The sequence below is a fragment of the Haliotis rufescens genome, unplaced genomic scaffold (assembly GCF_023055435.1).
Source record: "Haliotis rufescens isolate VD_foot unplaced genomic scaffold, xgHalRufe1.0.p SCAF_15, whole genome shotgun sequence".
NCBI classification, from domain to species: domain Eukaryota; kingdom Metazoa; phylum Mollusca; class Gastropoda; order Lepetellida; family Haliotidae; genus Haliotis; species Haliotis rufescens.
The window spans coordinates 35140118-35165242 of record NW_025963835.1 but is presented as its reverse complement, the minus strand read 5'-3'; the positions used below and the strand labels follow the sequence as shown (position 1 = coordinate 35165242).

Genomic DNA, 25125 nt, shown 5'->3' with positions numbered 1-25125 from the left:
TATATTAATCCCAAAAGAGTTCATATATTAATCTTTTAATACAAAATATCCAGCATATGTACATATATTTATTACAACGTTGTAAATATCACCTTGTAAGAACAGGAGCGTGAACATATCAGTATGTATACAGGGGCACACGACGCTAGCGGACTCAGCGAGACGCTCGCCGCCACGGAGGCGTCTATCAAACATCTACACCAACACCCAGAGACAATAGTAACCTCCGAGTTTTCACACAAACACTCGGGCCATATTCAACATATAATAAACTACGTTTATAACAAACACACTTATAACCAACTAACGGATATAACAAACTTTCCTCCCATCCATTTGCTGTAAATGTGCTTATATAGAACTATGGTTATAACAAACTAAATTTCGTGGTCCCTTTGAGTTTGTTCTATCCATAAATTACTGTAATTGCCACACATGAGCCACCTCCACAAGGCAATCTTAGCGCTAAACAAAGGTGCTTATACTAACACAAAGTATTAATTATTTTACTTGCCCAAAATATTACAAACCACCTATCAAATCCAAGCATTCAGTACTATATGACAATCTGAGCGTTCAGTACGATGACATTTTCCTCTGCAATGAAAATACTGATATGTGATACCCTATGGTATAATAAAAACATTTTCCAAAATATCTCAAAATACCTCAAAATATTTCGATCTACCATTCATGAAATAAGGAACAATAACACTGAACTAACTACATGTATCATTCACTCTTTTTATATGTTTGGTAACAATTTGTTTTACATTTTGCCAAAACATACAATCTATTCTTACCCTGAACTTAAAGGGGCACTGATCTAACGGACTGGTTGTTTCCTTTGTTATTGTTTTTCCCCCGTGAGTACCCGGATGATACGCAACGCAACTGAGCGTGACCAAAGACTGGGGTACCGTCTGCAAGGACAGCTAAATAAACTTGGAGGCTGGAGGCAATATTTGTTTTACGCATTTTTGAACACTGATTGGTTAACTGTGATCTATAAAGATTTCGACAAAGGGCGCATGTTAATTAATTTCTTCAGCCTAAACAAACAGACAAAAACAACAAGGGAGCTCATCGGATGTCGTCATTTTGAAATGCCCCAGATGGTTATAGTTAATACCAAAAAAAGTATCCATGCAGTGAAAGCATTTTCGGATTTCGGCTTGCGTCGATAATACGATTACTTCTCCCTTGTTGTCATCCACGTTTTCTCGTATAACCCTTCACTTGTGTATTTGTCGTCATTCACTTGATGCTCAATTAATGAATTTATTACAGGTATAATTAGTAGTAGCACCACTTAGATTACCTGACAAAGGTTCCCATTTGGCATTTATTGTGTCTGGGGTAATTATTCAATCTAAATCCAGGTTTGAAGTGAGGTGAAATGTGTGTTATGTAATATGCACGTGGCAGCCCAGCAAGAGATGAATGATCAGTTGATTAACTTTTTTTTGTAAATCAACGGATTGTTCCTAGTCATCAAAGGATTAACAGAAAATACATTGATTGATTAATCACTGTTATCTTGCACAGTCGATATGTCGAGTGAGTGTTTACATGACTAGGTTTACTAAAACAAAGGTAATACACTCATATCATGGCGCGAAGTGCCGATGTAAAAACAACATACTTTGTTCAAAGGGTTAACTGATAACACGTTGATTGATTGATCATTGTTATTTATCACTCAATGGAATTTTTAGGAACCGTGGACGTTATGAAAATAGTTGTCACGTGGGCTTTCTCAGCCAACCATTGAGATGTGACACCTATGTAAAACACCTGAAACAATCCAGGTGATCAGTTGAGAAACGAACACGGGTTATAATATCCCGAAACGATATATATCTTTTAAAATATTTGATTGTTACTGAGACACGTGACATCGAATAAGTTTCTTTGTACAGCTGCAGACGAGTGGGATATTGTTCCTTTGTGTGGATATTCACGGATACATTCCTCGAACAAGGAAGCTGCCTAAAACTTATACACATAAATTTGGTAGGTTGTAATTATGATATTTGCATTTTGTTTTCCTTCATTTGAACCGATTCGTTCTTGTTTCTCTACGTCTTGGTTGGGAAATTCTTCAATGCGCGATAAACGTTGTTGTCACAGGTCTTTTCCTTTGTAAGCGTGTATATATTACCGTCAATTTGTAAAATGTGATTCTCTCAGGCAATTTATAAAATGTGTAAATATTTCAGTCATTTTGACTAAAAAATCTGTCCAGATTGATCAAGACGATCAAAAGGGCCTACAAACATCACAACAGATTATTAGATGGTGATGACATTAAACATCAAAATGTTTGGAATTCGTTGTCATAATAATACAGATGGAAATGTTTTTCAGTCACTATGTAAAATAGCTGAATATTTAGACGTTTAATAAATTTGTTACACATTTGACAGTAAAAAAATATACACACTATAAAAAAAAGCATATGCTCAGGTGAAATATTTACTCTGTGTTGCAAGTCAAAATAGTGTAAACGAAAATCGCAAAATTACCAAGCAAGTGACTTATCAAAACTTCGTCACCATTACCGATGCTACTCACAAAGATACCTACATTTCCTTTTTATCTCGAAAACTGTATTTCATTTTGTTGATCAATGTGACCATACGCCATTACTACCCATAAAAGTGACTAATGCGCTTACGAATGGCGCAGCAGAGGTCGCGAACTAGTCTAGATTTCTGCTATACATCCGGGTACTCACTGGGAAAAAACAATAACAAAGGCAACAACCAGTCCCGGGGAATTGCGTTAGATCAGTGCCCCTTTAAACCTTCCCTCCAGTCCACAATGACACAATGAGGCACACATGACAGAGGAACATGTCTGCTGTAAGCGTCGCTGCAAATGCTTTCAGAAACGATTGTCACAAGCAGCCTGAGCTCTCAAAGAATCATTTAAAGACCATCTTTGTGCAGACATCAAACAAACAACTGATCATTGTTAACTCAATTCTTTAAACAAGACTGTGAGGCTGTGCCAACATGATCAGCTGTACAGGAGACGGCTGCCACGCCCACGTACAGCACCTAGTAGAAAGCGGGTGATATACTCATGTTCTTCACCAGGTCCACGATCTCCGTCTCACGGTTGTACAGCGACATGTCAATAGGGCTGTACCCCAGGATGTTCACCGACAGAAACTTCTCACTCCATTCTGGAGACTTGCTCACATCCAGAAGAGCGTTTGTAATCTTCTCTTTCATTTCAGCTGAAACAGGAATATCACAAGATTGACAGATTACCCTTAACTGAAATAATGTCTTGACCTAATTAAACCTCAGAGTGAGTGAGTGAGTTGGGTTTAACACCACTTTTAACAGTATTACAGTAATATCGGGGCGTGGGAGGAAAGTGATGCAGGTCTCAGACGTTTACCACTTCGGTGAAACCCACGAGCACGGGTATGGTACTGACAAACCTAGAAACATAATCGGGTCAAACTGCAATTCAAACCCACAATCATAGGTTTCTGGCGCAACTCTGCACAGTGAATCCGGTACCTCAGACAACTGGGCCACCCGTGCCCCCAGTTAAACCTTAGACATGTGCTAAGTCAGATCAGCAAGCCAGTTTGTGGACATTTAACAGTAATAACATTTAAAGTCTAATACACAGAGAATCTCTGATCTCTAATATACCAACAATATACAACCAAGCTGACAAAAGGCATGCATGAGTTTTGCCATGAATCTATTTCTACATTTCTATTTATCAATCAAAATCAAACTTGTTCAGTTTGATTGATTGATTGTTAGATTGTTTGTTGTTGAATGCGGCACTCAGCACTATTCCAGCTATATGATGGCAGTCCGTAAATAATCGAGTCTTGACCAGACAATCGATCAACACAATTGGGATACGATGACATGCATCAAACCAAGTCAGCGAGCCTGACCACCCGATCCTGTTAGTCACCTTTTATAACAAGCATAGTCGCCTTTTACGGCAAACATGGGCTGCTGAAGACCTGTTCTACCCCGAATCTGCACGGGTCTTTTTTTTCTGTTTGAAAACAGTAACAGCCAGTGTCTTGAGTGTGAGCTGGAAACCAGCTTCAGTGGTATGGATTAATGAGGTCTTTAAATTGTGACAATGCAGGCAATAATAGAATCAACTTGGCATCATCTGTTGTCTGTTGGAGGATGGTTAGGCCCCAAGATGCTATTGTTAGATGACAAGCCTAGACATAATTAGTAAAATGTAAATGTTTTTACATTTGTATCCTGCATTACTCCTCGATGCATTTACTGCTGTTTTCTGACAGAGAGACGAACTGTGTGAGATTCAGCTGCCAAAGAACAATTGTTCCAGCCAGTAGAGGCAGCACCCTTGGACAGTCGGCACGTGACCCAGAAACAATGACGTCACATCAAAACACATAACTTCTGTAAACAAACATCTGAAACTTCGTGGGGTGGCAGCCTAGGGAAGGGAGGGCACTTAGACATTGTAATGCAGGGTAAGTATACAAATGTAAACAAAATTTAGATTTTACTGAATTTTTTAACCTATCCTGCATTACTCATTAATGCATCTTTGTCAGACAGCACGGAAGGTGGGCCTATCTTCAGATGTGCTCCATACAAAACCCTCGTGAAGGTCCGATGAACCCGCACCGCATACAAGGATGAAAGGAAGGAAACGAGAGTTGATACAAAAAGGAAAACCCGAACAGGTGACAGAGATAGAATGAGGCAGGAAGCCAAAAACTAGAACTGACCTAAGAGTGAAGTAGAGCCCTCTTGTCTGGGGTGATATACATCAGAGAGGTACAAGGGCCCCGCTCAGGGGGTCGGAGAATCAGTGGCGTCAGGGAGTGGTAACCTGTTTGGCTACAACAAGGGGACCAAAACTGTGAACGCCATGAGAGCCATGGTAGATGCGACCACCCTGATCTCGTGTGGGTTCTTAACCTTGGGGGGATCCAATCCAGCGGCTTTATGAGCTTGGAGGATGACCACCCCAAGGTAGTAGTAATAGTAATAGTAGCACAGGTAATAGTGTTCCGGCTGACCTCCAACTGCGACAAGGGGGAGACCAGTAGGGAAAGGCGTTTCTTAGGCTTGCGGCAAGCTTTAGACCATTGTAGGAAAACCCTCAATGCCCTAACTGGGCATAATAAAAGCTTCACCTCATCAGATCCCACGCAGGTGCTCTGAGCTTGGCTTTCTGGTCTTCACCTTCCATCATTCTTCGATGTCCGGGATGGCAAGAACAGAGTTAATGGTGACCAGGTAGATGGTAGGGCCTTTCAACTGATGTGTGCTGTGCATTTAAAGAAGAAACTCAGCCAGGAACTGTGGAACAGAAGGTTGGGCCACGCCGAAAGTTCTAGGGGCTGTCTCTGGCGAGGTTTCAGATTTTCGACAAACCAACTTCTGGCTGGCCACCAAGAACTTGAGGCGGAATAGAATACCCGCTTAATACTTCCCATGGAACGCTGAGGGCGTCGACTGCCACTTATGCCGGATCCAGAACCAGTAAAAAGTTAACAGCTAGCAGTTCTAAGTTGTGGCGAACAGATTGATGTTTGAACAGTCGATCGTTAGGCAGATCATGGCGATGACTTCTGGGTAGAGCTGCCTCTCGTTGGGAGCCACCTTGTCCGGCCTGGACAGAGGGTCTGCCAGAATGTTCTTGCAACCTGGGATGTGTTGAACAGGGAATTGCAGGTCCAATCTGTCCACCAGGTCAAAGAACCAGAAGATTTGGTTCAGCAGGGAGGGACTGAGAGTGGAGAGTACCCTGATTCCTCAGATACAACACCACAGTGATGGTTTCCATGGAGATGGTCAACTGGGCGTGACCGAGAGTGCTCTGTCAATGAGAAACAGCCAGGATGAGTGCTTCTAGCTCGAGGTTGTTGCTGTGCCAATGGAGTTGATCTTCGGACCACAGCCCTGCAACCATCTCAGTCTCAAAGTGAGCTCCCCAACCCTGTCTGGATGCGTTGCAAACAGGTGAATGTTTGGCTGTAGCGCAGTCACGGATATGCCTCCCAAGCCATTCGATTTCATCGTCAACCACTAGAGGTATGGGTGTAGGTGAACTATTAGGACGGTGGGAATCTCCGGATCCTGAAGCTGAATGAAGGGGGCGAGAAACTGTTGAATAGGACACTAATGAGGCTGGAACCGACTGGTTAAACAATGACTGCATCCACGCTTGATCAACGAAGGAAGGCAGGAGCATGTGTTGGGCCCCCGATTGGAGGGTTAAATGCCTGGAAACAGGAGGCGTCAGTGGCATCGCAGATGCTAAAGAAGAGTAGAGAAGAGCAGGCGCCAGATGAGCCAAGGAAAAGCTGAGAAACCCAGGCGCCTGCGCCGTGAAAGCCAAGTGCGCCAGTAAATGGCAGAGGAGACAGAAAAGCAGATCCCGTCACAGGCGTCACCGGATGTTGTCAATAAAGGTGATGGCAAGGGAGGCTGAAAGACTGCAAAAGGGCGTCGGTCTTGTTAGGGAGGGAGTCTCCAAGTTGTAAGCCATGGAATTTATGGAATTTAGGCAAAATCCTAACGATGTGGCAGCAACGGGAAGCATGATGTAACTCAAACTATCTTTTGTTTAAAAGTTGAAGTTAGTGAAAAGCAAAGCTTGAAACAGACAAACATGAGGTAAAACCAAATTAATGGATTACAAAGCCAAATAAAAGGATTCAGATCCCAAGACACGAAAGTACTTCCAAAATGGCGGGAAGGATCAACAATAAGCCCGTAAATTACCATGACTAAATCCATAAAACACACAAATAAGCAACACAATAAATATTATTCAACAAGTATTTGTCACAGAGTGACGAAATATCCCCCGCCTGTACACCATAGTACCAAATATGAAGACAATCCAGCGATTAGTTCTTGAGATATCGCGGCAACACCGTTTTCCAACTCTAAAAGCAGATTTGCCTGCTGTGACCTTGACAATGGGGTCAAGGTCACCAAAACCGACTGGTGTCTGCGGTGTCTGTATATACACCATAGTTCCAAATATGAAGACAATCCAGTGTTTAGTTCTTGAGATATCGCGGCAACACCGTTTTCAAACTCCAAAAGCAGATTTGTCTGCTGTGACCTTGAAAATGGGATCAAGGTCACCAAAACCGACTGGTGTCTGCGGAGTCTGTATATACACCATAGTTCCAAATATGAAGACAATCCAGTGTTTAGTTCTTGAGATATCGCGGCAACACCGTTTTCCAACTCTAAAAGCAGATTTGTCTGCTGTGACCTTGAAAATGGGATCAAGGTCACCAAAACCGACTGGTGTCTGCGGAGTCTGTATATACACCATAGTTCCAAATATGAAGACAATCCAGTGTTTAGTTCTTGAGATATTGCGGCAACACCGTTTTCCAACTCCAAAAGCAGATTTGTCTGCTGTGACCTTGAAAATGGGATCAAGGTCACCAAAACCGACTGGTGTCTGCGGAGTCTGTATATACACCATAGTTCCAAATATGAAGACAATCCAGTGTTTAGTTCTTGAGATATCGCGGCAACACCGTTTTCCAACTCTAAAAGCAGATTTGTCTGCTGTGACCTTGAAAATGGGATCAAGGTCACCAAAACCGACTGGTGTCTGCGGAGTCTGTATATACACCATAGTTCCAAATATAAAGACAATCCAGTGTTTAGTTCTTGAGATATCACGGCAACACCATTTTCCAACTCTAAAAGCAGATATGCCTGCTGTGACCTTGAAAATGGGGTCAAGGTCACCAAAACCGACTGGTGTCTGCGGTGTCTGTATATACACCATAGTTCCAAATATGAAGACAATCCAGTGTTTAGTTCTTGAGATATCGCGGCAACAAACAGGTGGGACGTACGGACGTACGTACGGACGTACGGACGGACGGTCGTGAATACTATATCCCCCGCTTCGCGCTTTCGCGCGGCGGGGGATAACAAGGGATACAATAGTACATTCGTCCGTGGAGGTGACAAAGCAGTAATGTGCTTTGATGAGACATGCCAACTGTGCGAGGGTGCTGCCTCTACTGGTTGGAACAACTTTTTTTTAGCAGTTGGATCTCACACAGTTTGTCTTTCTGTAAAAAAACAGCAAAAAATGCATTAATGAGAAATGCAGGGTAAGAGAAAAATACAGAATTAGATACCTGAACTCTTGCAAGACCTGAATCTTCAATTTGACAATATCTGGGTCTCCCTTTTTGCTTTGAAGTACCTTATTTTATTTTACAACGGTATAATAAGTTATTTTTTAATAGCTTATAATTGTATCTATAATCAAACAAACGATTACAATAAAGAATCTCAGTAGAAGCCCAAGTTCCACAAGTACAGTGAATCACAGAGAATCACCTCTTACAGAACTGATCCAATTTGAAAATTGAAGGTTTTCTGAACATGCCATAAAACCAATACCATACCAAGCATCCGAAAAAATGAACTCTGCACAGTGAAATAAGGGACACAACTCTGCACAGTGAAATAAGGGGCACAACTCTGCACAGTGAAATGAGGGGCACAACTCTGCACAGTGAAATAAGGGGCACAACTCTGCACAGTGAAATGAGGGGCACAACTCTGCACAGTGAAATGAGGGGCACAACTCTGCACAGTGAAATAAGGGACACAACTCTGCACAGTGAAATAAGGGACACAACTCTGCCCAGTGAAATAAGGAACAAAACTCTGCACAGTGACTTAAGGGACACAACTCTGCACAGTGAAATAAGGGACACAACTCTGCACAGTGAAATAAGGGGCACAACTCTGCACAGTGAAATGAGGGGCACAACTCTGCACAGTGAAATAAGGGGCACAACTCTGCACAGTGAAATGAGGGGCACAACTCTGCACAGTGAAATAAGGGGCACAACTCTGCACAGTGAAATGAGGGGCACAACTCTGCACAGTGAAATAAGGGACACAACTCTGCACAGTGAAATAAGGGACACAACTCTGCAGAGTGAAATGAGGGGCACAACTCTGCAGAGTGAAATGAGGGGCACAACTCTGCACAGTGAAATAAGGGACACAACTCTGCACAGTGAAATGAGGGACACAACTCTGCACAGTGAAATAAGGGGCACAACTCTGCACAGTGAAATAAGGGACACAACTCTGCACAGTGAAATAAGGGACACAACTCTGCACCATGAAATAAGGGACACAACTCTGCCAAGGGAAATAAGGGACACAACTCTGCCAAGGGAAATAAGGGACACAACTCTGCCAAGGGAAATAAGAGACACAACTCAGCACAGTGAAATAAGGGACACAACTCTGCACAGTGAAATAAGGGACACAACTCTGCACCATGAAATAAGGGACACAACTCTGCACAGTGAAATAAGGGGCACAACCCTGCACAGTGACATAAGGGGCACAACTCTGCACAGTGAAATAAGGGGCACAACTCTGCACAGTGAAATGAGGGGCACAACTCTGCCAAGGGAAATAAGAGACACAACTCAGCACAGTGATATACGGGACACAACTCTGTCAAGGGAAATAAGGGACACAACTCTGCCAAGGGAAATAAGAGACACAACTCAGCACAGTGAAATAAGGGACACAACTCTGCACAGTGAAATGAGGGGCACAACTCTGCCAAGGGAAATAAGAGACACAACTCAGCACAGTGAAATAAGGGACACAACTCTGCACAGTGAAATGAGGGACACAACTCTGCACTACGAAATAAGGGACACAATTTGCTCAATGATATACGGGACACAACTCTGCTCAGTGAAATAAGGGGCACAACACTGCCAAGGGAAAAAAGAGACACAACTCAGCACAGTGATACAAGGGACAAACCTCCGCTCAGTGAAATAAGGGACACAACTCTGCCCAGTGAAATAAGGGACACAACTCTGAACAGTGACATAACGGACACAACTCTGCAGTGACATGAGGGACACAACTCTGCAGTGACATAAGGGACACAACTCTGCAGTGATATAAGGGACACAACTCTGCAGTGACATAAGGGACACAACTCTGCAGTGACATAAGGGACACAGACTTCCAGCTTCCAGCCTCCAACTGTCCCGCCTGCTCCCAACAACGGCACCTACCTGACACCCTGCTGTTGAATACAACTGTCCCGCCTGCTCCCAACAACGGTACTTTCCTGACACCCTGATGTTGAATACAACTGTCCCGCCTGCTCCCAACAATGGCACCTACCTGACAACCTGCTGTTGAATACAACTGTCCCGCCTGCTCCCAACAACGGCACCTACCTGACAACCTGCTGTTGAATACAACTGGGTAGATCGGCATTGGACCAAGGGAGGTAACTACAGCCAGCTTCTTCCTCTTTTCGGGGAACCTTTCAGCAAACGTCTGCAAAGTGTTGCTGTCTATGGCGGCCCCGTCAACAGTGCTGTTTAATACCATCTCAATAGACTTGAGGTGGCCCCCTGAAACACAGTGATTGAATCGTCATAATACTAATTCAATGACGAGGGACCTAAACATATGAAAGAGTTATGTGCTGATTCCATGAATGAGTAGAATGCTCCTGATTGAATGATGTGCAACCTTATTGAATGATGTGCTACCTGATTGAATGACGTGCGACATGATTGAATGATGTGCTACCAGATTGAATGACGTGCTACCTGATTGAATGACATTCCCGAAGAAGCTTGCGTTGACACCAAGGCGTTTCAGTTCCGCTAGGACGATGATGTTCCCACTGAGGGAGACAGTGTCGTTGTATGCCCAGCGACTGCCCTTCAGGTCATGCAAGGTCTTGAACTTGGCTCTGGGAGACAAGATGGCAGATTTTGGATACAGACGTAATAATGATTGAGTGAGTGAGTGAGTTGGGTTTAAGGCCACTTTGTGCAGCATTTCCTACATATCAGCTACATCATTGTGTCAACTTGGTGTGGGTGGTGGTACTGAAGGGACTTACTATTTATACGTTAATGTCAGCAGATTTCTTTGAAATACAATTTCACGGTTACAATGCTCATGTATAATCCAGCAAATGGCGCCACTGTCCATCCTACCAGTCTTCACAAATGGTTCACATTTCAAGCTTTCAGTTCCCAAAATGATTCCAATAATTCAGCTCAAATCAGAAGCCAACATGAACAACAAGAAGCCAAGGTCATTGAAAGATTACAGAATCTCAGACCCTGTTATGAATTCTCCCACAAAACTTTGCCCGGAACCTGTCAAATATTGCACGGGTATACTGTAAATCTTGAAATAACGTGAGCGTGAAATAACGTGAGCGTGAATTAAATGTGAAAAATGCGAGTGGCGTTTCTTAACATTAATCAAAATTCGCATTTATGTCTCCAAAATAACCATCAAGAATAAGACGATCTCACTGCACACTTTGGACTGTTTATTGTTTTTACGGAAGTGCTCTACTGGGCGCTAATAAGCGGTGCTATTTGTGTGACTGGATTAAGGTAGGGCTGGATGACGGTAAGGTATGCATCATCCCACTGGGATAGGATTGGGGGAGCCGCATTGATATTAAGTCACATTTTTGAGTGGGGGTCAGCAGTCGTATTAATTTGAAGACATATTAATTTCAAGATTTACAGCATTTGATTTCTCCTTCTGACTGAAGCAAGCCACAGGCTTAAGGGATAGTGTCATAGTCGCATTGATCAGGTCATATAACAGCAAGCATTTCCTACACATTATCCACGTGCACCACAACGTCGGAGAAGTAGACGGGTCGGCTGAGGGCGTTGGGGTGCCGGTGGAGGGGCGCTGCCTGGCACAGTTCGACATGCTGGTTCTTGTCGCGAATGAGACGCAGGAAGGCAGTGCTGCACATGAATGCTGGGTAAAATTAGAGAAGATGGTTAGTTCCTGTGTAAGGAGCTTTGAAGATACGGAGGCAATTGTCTAGATACAAGGAAATTATGGGAGGTGAGGGGCAATGACTGTGTGGTTGCTTGTACTAGTCTGGAATAATGCTGATTGTACAGTGCTAGCCCCCTGAGATACCATGCCACAGTTTAACATGAATACCCCACTCAGATACAGTATCCCGAGACAACCAGTCCTTGTTTTAGCCCGTTCATGCCGAGCACCAGGCAGGGGATTAACAAGTACCATCTTTTAACATGACGTAGCCAGGGATTGAACCCATGACCTTCCGCTCTGCGGGCAGACACTCTAAGGAAATATTGTAGGACACATTGGAAAACAATGTAACTTAGAAAGTCATGTAGGATATGTAGCAATAATGTAGGGTCTATTGGAATTTGGAAGGATACATAGTAATTACATAGGATACTTTGGAATGATGAAGGATACGTAGCAATTATGTTGGGTACGTTGGAATTTGGAAGGAAATGTAGCAATTATGTAGGGTACGTTGGAAATTGGAAGGATAAGTAGCAATTACGTAGGATACATTGAAATTACGAAGGATACATAGCAATTATGTAGGATACGTAGCAACAATGTAGGATATGTTGGAATTATGAAGGATATGTAGCAATTACGTAGGATACGTTGGAATAATGAAGGATACGTAGCAACTATGTTAGATACTTAGCAATTAAGTAGGGTATGTTGTAATTTGGAAGGATACATAGCAATTATTTAGAATACATTGGAATTACGAAGGATACATAGCAATTATGTAGGATACTTTGGAATTATGAAGGATACGTAGCAATTATTTAGAATACATTGGAATTACGAAGGATACATAGCAATTATGTAGGATACTTTGGAATTATGAAGGATACGTAGCAATTATTTAGAATACATTGGAATTACGAAGGATACATAGAAATTATGTAGGATACTTTGGAACTATGAAGGATACGTAGTAACTATGTAGGATACGTTGGAAAAATGAAGGAAACATAGCAGTTATGTTGGGTATGTAGCAATTATGTAGGGTATATTGTAATTTGGAAGGATACATAGCAATTATGTAGGACACTTTGGAATTATGAAGGATCCGTAGCAATTATTTACAATACATTGGAATGACGAAGGATACGTGGCAACTATGTAGGATACGTTGGAATAATGAAGGATACGTAGCAGTTAAAATTATGTTGGATACGCAGCAATTATGTAGGGTATGTTGTAATTTGGAAGGATACATACCAATTATGTAGGATACTTTGGAATTATGAAGGATCCGTAGCAATTTTTACAATACATTGGAATTACGAAGGATACATACCAATTATGTAGGACACTTTGTAATTATGAAGGATACGTAGCAACTATGTAGGATACTTTAGAATTATGAAGGATACGTAGCAATTATTTAGAATACATTGGAATTACGAAGGATACATAGCAATTATGTAGGATACTTTGGAATTATGAAGGATACGTAGCAACTATGTAGGATACGTTGGAATTATGAAGGATACGTAGCAATGACGTAAGATTCGTAGGAAATTATGCAGGGCATGTAGGAAAATTCTCGGTTTCGGGTTAGAAAGCTCAACCTTTCAAATATTTTTTGGAGATGTTTTTCATGACACTGTATGTTGCAATGCTATCATAAAAATATATGTGATTAAACACAACACCTTACTGGGCCCAGGTAATGGAAATCACATTGATCAAAATAACTCAAAATTTGATCTTCAATATTTAAAGCCTTTTCCTTTTATTGGTCCTGTCATCAGTGAGATACATGTCACCTCAACCAAGCCATGACATATAAATATGAGTTAGAAAAAAATTATTTCTCAATTGAGAATTTTAAATGACAGTTACTGCATATTTTGGGCTGTATGTCAGCCTCTAGAACGTCGGCAGGTCTAGAAATCCCCCAGGAACACTGTCACCACCAACACAAACCTATATCAACTTGGTTGTCTGTGAAAGGGTCAACCCGAGTGGGAGGAGGGCCACTCCATCGTGATTCGTAGATTAGCGAGGCATCCACGTCCAGCACAGACTCAAGGTACTGCAGCACCATCTCAAACACCTCCAGCGCCACCCCCGGGGACAGATACGTGATGAGGCGGAGTTTCTGCTTCGGGGTGGGGGCGGACATTCTGCTGATACTGTATCTACAACAATTCGGAGAATGATCAAATGTTTATACACCAATGCCAGGAGGTGAAATTTGGTTCATCGTAGCAAATGTCCTTGTTTTATCCCAAATATATCGAGCGCCAGCCAGGGTAACAACAAGTACCATCTTTTGACATCTTTCGATATGATGCAGCCGGATATCGAACCACCTCTCCCAGCAGACCCGATGCCCTGATGATAGTGACATCCCCTACACTCTGATAGATTTACTTGAGCCCAAGAGCCCCAGCTAAGTCACCTTAGCGCTAAGACAGTAAGATAGTAACCATGGTAACTGCCATACATTAACCTAGTTGTAATGTACAGGTTTGTATAGTTCGGTCAGTGAGAAAGTGTTTGTGAGATTAATCATATTGTACATGTTGTATGCAGTACAGTATACAAGCATGAACGTATATATTTTTGCTACATAAATTAACCACTGATCTAACTGACTGTTTAATGTGCAAAAACAAAATGTGAATACGTTCCAAATCACCAGTTTTGGCAATGTGATAGTACGTGTGACGTCCCCTATATTTGTGAGTCTGTTCCAGGAAATACTTCTTGTAGCATAATGGCTTTAATCCGCCTTGTATGGCTACAAATATTGCATCTGGTATATCTAAGTGCATTGTATATTCCTACAGAGCCGTGATACAACGTAAAATAACTTCTGAAACTGGTGAAATGCAATTCTCAACGTTCCACCGACCGTATCCTCGAGCCGAGACAACTTCCGGTAGGACGTCACTGTGTAGTTAGATCGGTTGTCGAAAATCGAGAAAACTGGGTAAGAAGCATTGCCGGTTCCAGACCGAGATAGGGGGCGGTCCTGTAGCCTAGTGGTTACAGCGTTCACTCATCACGCTGAAGACCCGGGTTTGATTTCCGATATGGGTACAATGTGTGAAGCCCATTTCTGGTGTCCCCATCGTGATATTGCTGGAATATTGCTAAAAGCGGTGTAAAACCATACTCACTCACGCACTCACTCACTCCAGACCGAGAGATGTGAGTTTCCATCTTACAAATTATATTATTATAAGGGTAACACTATTTTTCAGGGCATTATCATTTGCAGAAGCCTGTGGTTTTCCATTAACTGCCCGACGAAGGAGGGCAGTTGAAAAGACTGAGGGCTTCTGCAAATGATAATGCCCTGAAAAAGAGCGTTACCGTTATTATAGCTAAAATTGATGGAATTTGTTATTAAATAAAAAGAAACAACAACATCGGTTTTGAAACATTTACTGAAGTCAACACGAATGTCACTGACCACATTTTACAGATATGGAAACGTCATAGAACAAACCAGATGACGTCACTATAATACGTGACGTCATTTTCTCTACCCTATGACGTCACCTAACAAAGGGCTTGATAATGGCCAGTCGTCAAGCAATATGAGGGCATTATCAAGTTACAGTGGCCCGCTCATTTCTGATAACGTGCGGGCGGTTTAATGATAATTCTATCCATTTTAGCTATAATCAATGATAATCACGATAATGTCTTATATTGGCCTATTGGCCGGATTCATTCCCTCTGGAAAATCTGAGATTATTATATCCATTATTATCATTCTTTATTGTGAACATAGATGGAAGTGTAAGTAAACCCTTCCTGAGCATCCTTGTACTCACATCATTGACTGCATATATAGCAGTATAGAATACAGGGAAACATAATGATATTCTTTACAATGTACTGGGAGGGATCCACAATTCGCTACCAAAGCTGAACTTGCATAAATATTGACCCCTGCAAATGCACGCATATCCTGTTAAACACATCTTTACAGATTTTATTTGAAGAGCAAGACTACTATCAGACCTTACATTTACAAATAACCAGTCATGAACAACGTTAACTACCTCAGTAACACCCCAGTGGATACCCCCGGAGTCTGTGTTTCCATGGTAACCATCCTCTCACACACTCGACTACTCCTAAAGATGAATATCATTCCCATCTCATTTGACATGGTTAGCTGGTCCTACAGTGATTGTACATTAAACCACTGGACCGACGACACCGCCCAGTCTCAGGGCAAGCAGGTGGCAAGCGTCTACGAGTTGTTGGGTACATGAAGAGCTCTAGAGCTGTGTATTTGTGAGTGTATAGATATACATGGAAACCAACAAGGCATGTGTGTACATTTACAGTCAACACGACTCATGAGGCTCTTGAGTTGATTCTTTTATTCATGCGTCAACATCGAACAGATACGAGGTGGGCATGGCCAAATGCGGGGGAAACCAGAAATGGGCTTTACACATTGTACCCATGTCGGGAATCAAACCAGGGTCTTTGGCGTGACAAGCCAACGCTTTAACCACCACTAGGCTACCCGACCGCCCCCAGTCAACATGAAGCATGATCGTTGTGAATATATCAAATAGAGATCTTGTTTGTTTGTTTGTTGTTGTTTAATGTGACACTCAGCAATATTCCAGCTATATGACGGCAGCCTGTAAACAATAAACTCTGGACCAGACAATCCAGTGATTGATATTGTGTGCAATGATCAATGTCGTTGGGGTACAATGACAAACTTCCAACCAAGTAACACAGTCTGACCACCCGATCCATTTGATCGCCTAGGTTGCTGGGGACCTATTCTAACACAGTACGATCATAGAAATGCTTTGTCTTTGAACTCAAGTGATATTCCAGCTACATATACACATAGAAAATTTTATTAGAAATGCAAATATGAAAACAACAATTTTTTCTAACCGATGACTCATCAGCTATTGAACACAACTGAAAGAACAATGGAAGGGGAATACTATGTTCAGGATTATACACTTATTGTTCACATTAATTTTTGTTCACAAATTAAACATGATACACTTTTTGTTTACAATAATACACTTTCTTGTTCATGAATTTATTATTGTTCATGAATTTATTATTTTTGACAATGACGGATTAATCATTTTTGACCCACAACCAATATACTCCAGACAAGTTAAAACAAAACAAAGTATTTTGCAAATTAAATTGATGACAATCGTGTAACATATACAATGTATTCCCCACAATAAATGCACCGGGCAGTCATACACAACATTGTTATCACTGATCAAGCAAACACTGCAGAATAAACTTTGTTCAAACATCATTGAAGACAAAATGTTTTTGTTAAAAGTTATATGCAATAATATGACCCTTCTACACACCGTTGTTTTCTTTTTCAAATCTGTCCTATACATGAGAAACCAAAGACTGTCATGCAAATGTTCGGTCTTAGAAGGGGGCACTTACAAAGATTATACGTATACAGTAAACTACGGTTATAACGAACATGCTTATAATGAACTGACTGATATTGTTAGGCGCTCCAAAAGGCACATAAGTAAATGTAATATTCTTGCTACTTTTGGGGACCCCATATAAATTTTTGGTTTATTTCAGATCAAAATTCATCAAATTCATTTTAATAGTTATTGAAAAGAATCAACAGACACTTCTGTATCTTCCTTGTCTATTGATAGCCGCATGGGTAAAGTGACGTCATCTCACATGTGACGCCATTACTATTCTGAATAAACAGAAGTTGTCTGAGATCGAATTCTATGTTTTGAATTCTTTCAGGTATGTAATCAAATCCAAATCAGAACCCACGCCTTTCCCCCAACACATGGAACATATTTACATAGGTTTTTGCATATGTGCTTATGTATATTTTCTATATTTGATTGAAATGTCGTATCAATGAACGTCGCTCTATGAACAGCAACATGCTGTAGCGTTAGTTTCGTGATTAGCTGTAATTTGTGATTATGTCGTGTTTCAAACATTTGATTGTAATAGTTACATTCTTTAGAGAATATTTCTTGTAAATCTGTTAATTTTTAATCACTACAAATTCTGTAAATGCAGAAATTAGTGAAAGTGCAAGTTAATGAAAGCTAGACAATTCTGTAAGAACTTTCTAGAATTACACGTGGTCAAAGCGCCACTTCCGCTTACAGTCTAAGGGAGGTAATTCTAATTCGAGGTTGTCAATTGATGTATTGGTTACATTTGCGTGTTGCAAGTAAATAGCCATAACTTTGCTGTAATAGTTAGTAATGGTTTGAATTTCTGTTAATCAGCATTACTGTAATTCGCTTTAGATTTCTTTGCAAAATATATTAATATTTTGTAACTTTTAATGTAAACAAATCTAGTCAGCTGAATTTATAGTGTAGTCAATATATTTGTCAAGGACAATTTTTAGTATTGTTTTACAAATATTTTCCAATTACTGTCAAAGCTATTTTCAAGGGTTTTTTTTATATATTTTCAATTTGTTATTTCACACATTATTATACAATTGTCCCAACTTTGTATATTTCATGTCAAAATAAACTGACGTCCAAAGGAAACTTTACCAGAGTTTGAAATCACTCTTGCTCAAAAACAACAAAACATACATGCATGAAGTAAAGTGTATTGAGAAGATCAATATATCAACGTAATCAACACTGAAAATGACAATCATACCGCGACCGAGAATGACGTCAGAGCCCCCCAAAGTTGGGTGTGGTACAAAACTCGAGCTTTCAGAATCATGGACAATAGGCAGAGTACATAAACAATCGCTCACATTCAATAACAAGTCATTAGTAGCGTATGTGAGGTGAGGTGAGGTGAGGTGAAATTGGGTTTAACGTCGCGTCCAAGATTATTGCACTTTTATATAGCGACGTGCATGCACGTGTATGTGTGTGTGTGGCTGCTTGTACTAGTCCGGACTGATGCCGATTTATAGTGCTAGCTCACTGAGATACCATGCCGCAGTTTAACATGAATACCCCACTCAGACACAGTATACTGACTCCGAGCCGACCAGTCCTTGTTTTAGCCCCTTAATGCCGAGCGCCAGACAGTAGCGTATGTGACCACCAAATGCCTCAATACACGCAAAAACTCTTCGACACACAGAAAAAGTCAGTCGTCTGATGAGGTCATGTGGGATTTGACGCCATTCTTCTTGGAGGGCCAAGATCAGTTCTTGCCGGTTGGCTGGAGAGTGTGGTCGTTGTCGAACACGACAATCCATCAAGTCCCAGAGGTGTTCTATGGGGGACATGTCGGGTGAGCGTGCAGGCCACGGCAGGACGTTGACGTTGTTGGCTGCAAGGAAGTTAGTGACAATTCTGGCTGTATGGGCTCTAGCGTTGTCATGCTGATAAATGACACCACGTGGCTGCTGTTGGAGAAATGGTAGGACAACTGGACGAAGAATGTTATCCCTGTAACGCTGAGCTGTCAAGTTTCCGTCAAGGATGACCAGCGGTGTCCTCTCCTGCCCACAGATCCTCTCCTGCCCCCACACCATGACACTCCCTCCACCATATGGTACGACCTCCTGCACGCAACAAGCCGCCGTTTGTTCACCCCTTCGGCGGTAAACACGTTATCTTCCATCAGCCCTAAACATACAGAATCAACTTTCGTCAGTGAAGTCAACCCTCTGCCAGTCACGTCGTTGCCAACGTCGTACAGTCCGGGCCCATCTCAATCGCAGACGACGATATTGCGCTGTCAATAGCTGTCCTCTGTATGGTCTAAAAGCCCTGATTCCATGAGCCCTGAGTCTCCTGGCCACTGTCTGTCGACTAACCCTGTGACCTAAGGCATTTGTCGCCAATGACGTCACTGTCAGGAAGCGATTTTGGAGGTGCAAGGTACGCAAGTACCGGTCATCATGGGGCTTGGTCACCCTGGGTCTGCCTGTTCTTGGCCTGTCAGCGGTCCGCATCAAGTAACGTTGCATCAAGTTGGTAACAGCAACACGGGAGCAACCGAAGGTTCGTGCAATATGGGCGTGGGTGGCTCCCATCTGTACCATACCCAAGGCTCGTTAACGTTGTTCGACCGTGAGTCATGGCATTTCTTTTGTGTTTTTTTGTCACTGTGGATGTCTGACTTGCCGTTGCAATTGTTTTATACCCTTACCCGCACGTGCATTTGCAGTTGTCCGTGGTGCACGTGTTTTTCACGTGTTATCTCGCAAACATGTAACAGACGATTAACATTTTCTGCAAACACTATTGTTGTATTTAGGTTATGTGTTTTAGATAGACTTCATCGAAAAAAAATGTATACTTTGTCTGAAATTTATATTTTCAGTTGGTAAAGTTTCTTTTGGAGGTCAGTTTATAACAAAAGGCTAAATTAATGTTTTATTACTTTTTTATCAATAATTTCACATATATAATGCATTTAGAAGTATTCTGTCAAAGTTTAATGCAATATTGTCATAATAGTAACTTAGTGAATTTTCCAATGTAATCCAAGGGAGATAACTATGGATTCACTATTTGCATAAGCTGTATCTGCTTAATGCTAGGTGTAAGTCCAAGCAATGTACTGAAATTCAATTTTATTGTTAATTGTTAATTATCCTTTTGATTTGTCATCTCACATGTGACGCCATTACTGTTCTGAATAAACAGATATTGTCTGAGATCGAATTCTTCATTTTGAATTCTTTCAGGTAATAAATACCTATTGAAGGTTACACCGTCCGGGGGGTGTAACAAACTTAATTTTTAGTCCCGGCCATTTGTTGTATATATGCTATACATGTGCTTATAACGAACTACGGTCATAACGAACTAAAATCCGTGGTCCCTTTGAGTTCGTTATAACCGTAGTTTACTGTACATACAATTAGGTCTAGAATTTGGTCAGGGTGATAAGTACAATACATACAGCAGGCCCTTTATATGATATACTTTGGGTATTTTACTGCTTTAATGTCAGCACAGATCTGCCCACAAGCCAATTATACACATTATTTTCCACATAATCATATAAAATTCTGTAAGATCTAAATGCCCAAGAAAAGTCGTAAACTCATGGAATATACGAGTGGAATCAGTCATTGTTTCAGTTTAATATCAGTTACAGACCGCAGACATAAATAGTCAGCCCATGTCAGGCACTCAAATCACCATCGACAGCTTCGTAAACTACGACGTGAACTGACAAGGAAGGAAATATCCGTTGACGGTGTTGTTGAATACCCAACAGGATAAATACAAGTGCTGTTATGTCAGCATCACCGATGAGGCCTAAACTGGTTTGAGGATTGTTTACGCTCTCTACCTATTAACGGTTTAGATGAAAAAACAACAACTGATGACTCACTGTATTAATTACGAACCGTGCTTTCGAGCAAAACATATTTATCAACACAACCATTTATACATAAAAATATTATAAATTAATACACCTTTACAGGGCCTCTGTCGCACTCGCGAAGCACGATGAGCGCACGATGCTCCCACGCATCAAACATTTTGTACATTGCAAACATGACATAAATATGACGGTGCATAATAAATGAAAATAAATGGAAAACGGGTACATGTAATTAATGGCATCCTTAATTACCTTCAAGATCGGTTGTTGACGAGTGAACGATTTCGCTTCTCCGACAGTGCAGCTGATTTGACAAGGCGAGGTGACTGTCCGCGGGTTTATATGAAAGTCACAGAGGTCATGATGGGTCACCAAAAACGAAAATGGAATTTCACAAAAATCATCAACACGGCTATGATCATCTTTAATTCCGAGCCTGAAATGTTGTTCTGAATGACGCGCGAACACAAACGTATTTAAACTGGACAGTTTCCACCGTAGATTGTCCTCATCACTGTCCAAACAAAATTTGGTTTGGTGACAATAACCACTTTGTATTCAATATCCACTCTGCATCTCTCGTTACATAACAAATAAACTAACAAAAATGGGACTGGTAATTTATTAAGGTGTGTGGTGAGTGTGGACTGTACCATATATTGCGTCGACCCCCACTTCCTATTTTAACTTTTTTTCATGACACCAAATGACACACATGTAAAACACTTCATGTCCACCCTCGTCCCTAAAATAAAATGAGCAAATTTGTTTTTCTTTATTTGATTAAAACCATGTGTCGTTATTGTACAGTCACGTAGCGTTAACTGTCAATTCGTGTTCAACATTAATTATTGTTCAAGGGTTATCCGGCATTTTTAAAAGGGAGGGATCCAAAATATCAAAATCCTATGTCAGTCATTTTTTACTGCACACAACATACTACCTCCCCACCAACCTCCCCACCCCCTCCCCACCCCATGAGGATCCGCCTTTGTTGTTTCCAAGCGTGGGCAGAATCTAGGATATTCGCTCCATACTAAATCAGATCCCGAAAAAATGTTATGACGTTCACTGATGTCTGCAGGTTGATAATAACACGAGTCATGCACCTCTATAAGTGAATATCTGGGACAAGCGATCAAACTGCTAAGTCATACTCTGTAGAGTCTGATAACGACCTTTTTTTAGTTTCTTTTCACGTGACTCGCTCGTGTGTAAAGGAAGCTTCGCGATATGTTTTTTCCTCCATTTTGCTATGCGCAATTGACAGTCAGTTGACATACGTTAACATTCGCAAATATATAGACAAATACTGTTTACTGGCACAGTAAACAAAGGTAAAGGTTAATCTCAGTTGCACCATTTGTCTACATTCACTATCTCGAGTAAACACTTGCAGGAAGACGAGACGTCACCTTGAATAATTAAAAAAATGACAGCTTCAAATATGTTTCCATGACAACCTTGATTAACCATACAAAACTCAGTGATAACTTTATTTGTTTCAAATTTTAATCAAACTACAGTGAATACTGGTTCAGTGTCGGCCCTTCCGAAAACAACTTATTTTTCACTATTTGCCACTGCTAAAAGGGCATTGTACAAAGACATATAGCCATGCACTGAGATTGGTCTAATACGTTTTCGGAATCGTAATCCAATTTTTAACTATTTTTGAAAAAAAAAAAAGTCCACGTACGCACAACAAGGTTAGGGGTGGCCCAGAAACACGCCGTTTTTAGGAAGCGTAGATCTCGACCTCAGCGAAGACAACACATCCGATTTAAATCAAGTGATTATATTGAAGAGAGACATATTACTGGATCAAGCCACAGGAGTCCGTTCGGCTCGCGTGTGGAGATGGTCATGAATATGCAAGAGGGCGTCTATTTTTAGATACTGTCATGAATATGCATGAGCCCGTCTATTTTTAGATACCATCCTGAATATGCATGAGCCCGTCTATTTTTAGATACTGTAATGAATATGCATGAGGGCGTCTATTTTTAGATACGGACTCCCGTGAACCAGCAAATGTACCACCCAATCCCTTACGAAACGATTAACTCTACTCCTTTATGTAATCAGAAGGACGTTCTGTATATTTACTGATAGTATCCGAGACAAGTGGTACGTATTAATATCATGTGGATTCTCAAAAGCTCAAAGATTTGCTTTCAATTTTGCAATCGCTGAAAAGAACCTCGATCAATTTTTGTCAAACAATGTGATTTTCAACTTTATACACAACTATCCCACATGATAGACTTCATTCCCTGATCCTTGGGGCTTTTGTTACAAAAGGCGGCGACCATAGATATAGTTACATATTTATCTCCAGAGGTTTAGAACAATTTGTCAAAGACGAAAGCAAATGTCATCTGAAGATTTCAATGAAAACAGTCAAAAACTGGACTTCCACATTGATAACATCGACGCAAAATGTGGGAGGTAAGACATTTAAAATTAGGCAACAAGTAGGCATCCCATTGGGCACCACTTGTACGCCCTATCACCACACGAAGGGACAGGATTTCCCAAATGTGTGCATACTAAGAAATGAACGTACAACGAGGTCCACACATAACCAACGTTTGAGATGTACATATCATTTGGCCTCCACATTTGCATTTATTACGCAGGACATGAAATAAAGGAGCCTTCAAGTGACTATGAACACACATGACAGAGGTATGTACATATGATCATCGTTTTCCTGTATTTTCTGACGTGTGCAATAAGCGTAAATACTGTTCATATACACAAAGAAAAACGTTTAGCACACCCTAATATATTTCATTATTGTTTGGTCCCAATATTTGTAAGAGTCATGAAATATATAATTACGGGAAGAATTATGTTTTCTCGAGATGATGTAATTAGTCATGCGTGACGAAAGCTCACGTGCCATGCATGGTATGCCCGTGCATCAAACTACCCTCGAGTATCTCTAAAAGCAGTATATCCAAACGTTAACATTCTTTTCTCAAGTTCGGTTTTAAACAGTTATTACATGACATGGTGTGACCATGGCACGAAGGCGATTATCAAACGTTAAGCACACCCTAATATATTTCATTATTGTTTGGTCCCATGCGTGATGTGCCCGTACAGCATGCTTCCCTCGAGTATATCTGAAAGCAACATATCCAAACGTTAAAATTGTTTTCTTAAGCTCGGTCTTAAACAGTCGCTCCTCGTCACTGATGGAAGGACGAGAGTTTGGAGGCAACGGAACACGGCCAACACTCCCAGGAACATTAGACCGACTGTTGCATACGGCGGGGGCTCGGTAATGGTTTGGGTTTGTATCTCTGATGATTGCAGATTGGATTTGGTCACCATAAGGGGATCAGTACATCCGGGACGTTTTGAGGCCAGTCGTCGTTCCTCATTTTGACAACCCTCTTGCTACTCGACCTCAGTACGTTCATGACAATGCCATGCCTCATCGTTCGCATGCAGTCGTGGATTACATGGGGGCAATGCAATAACGACTCTACCCTGGCCAGCAATGCGTCCAGATTTGAACCCACTTGAACATGTTTGGGATATTCTGGGGCGGCGCATAGAGGCACAAGATCCTCCTGTACAAGATTTACGCCAATTGGAAGCAGCATTGCATCAGGAGTGGTTGTTGTTGACCCATCAACAGATCCAACATCTGACTTGAGGCATGAGACGTAGGGTGGAATGCGTCATCCGGGCACGTGGCGGTTATACCCGCTTCTGATCTGTTTCACGTGTCATGTCAAGTAGAGACTTTGAGGAACATTATCACACGAAACATCAAACGTAACTCGTTTACTTAATCCTGCAGCTCCAAACTTTTTAAGGTATTGTCTAAGGTCAAAATCAGTACCTGTGTTAGTATGATGTTTTTTTGTCAGCAAATTTCAATCACAACTCACCAATATCTTCTTTATTTGTT

At 41.3% G+C, this 25125-nt stretch overlaps 1 protein-coding gene across 1 annotated transcript; it reads right to left on the bottom strand.

Annotated features, from left to right (window-relative positions):
- Positions 1-2701: 2701 nt before the first annotated feature.
- Positions 2702-21564, bottom strand: LOC124151886. Its single transcript, XM_046524569.2, has 6 exons — positions 21447-21564; positions 13830-14044; positions 11681-11828; positions 10640-10785; positions 10259-10438; positions 2702-3247 (listed from the first exon to the last, which is right to left on the bottom strand). Exons 2-6 carry the CDS (start codon positions 14026-14028, stop codon positions 3066-3068), a joined length of 855 nt encoding a protein of 284 aa, XP_046380525.2. The 5' UTR covers positions 14029-14044; positions 21447-21564; the 3' UTR covers positions 2702-3065.
- Between the last annotated feature and the right edge of the window lie 3561 nt (positions 21565-25125).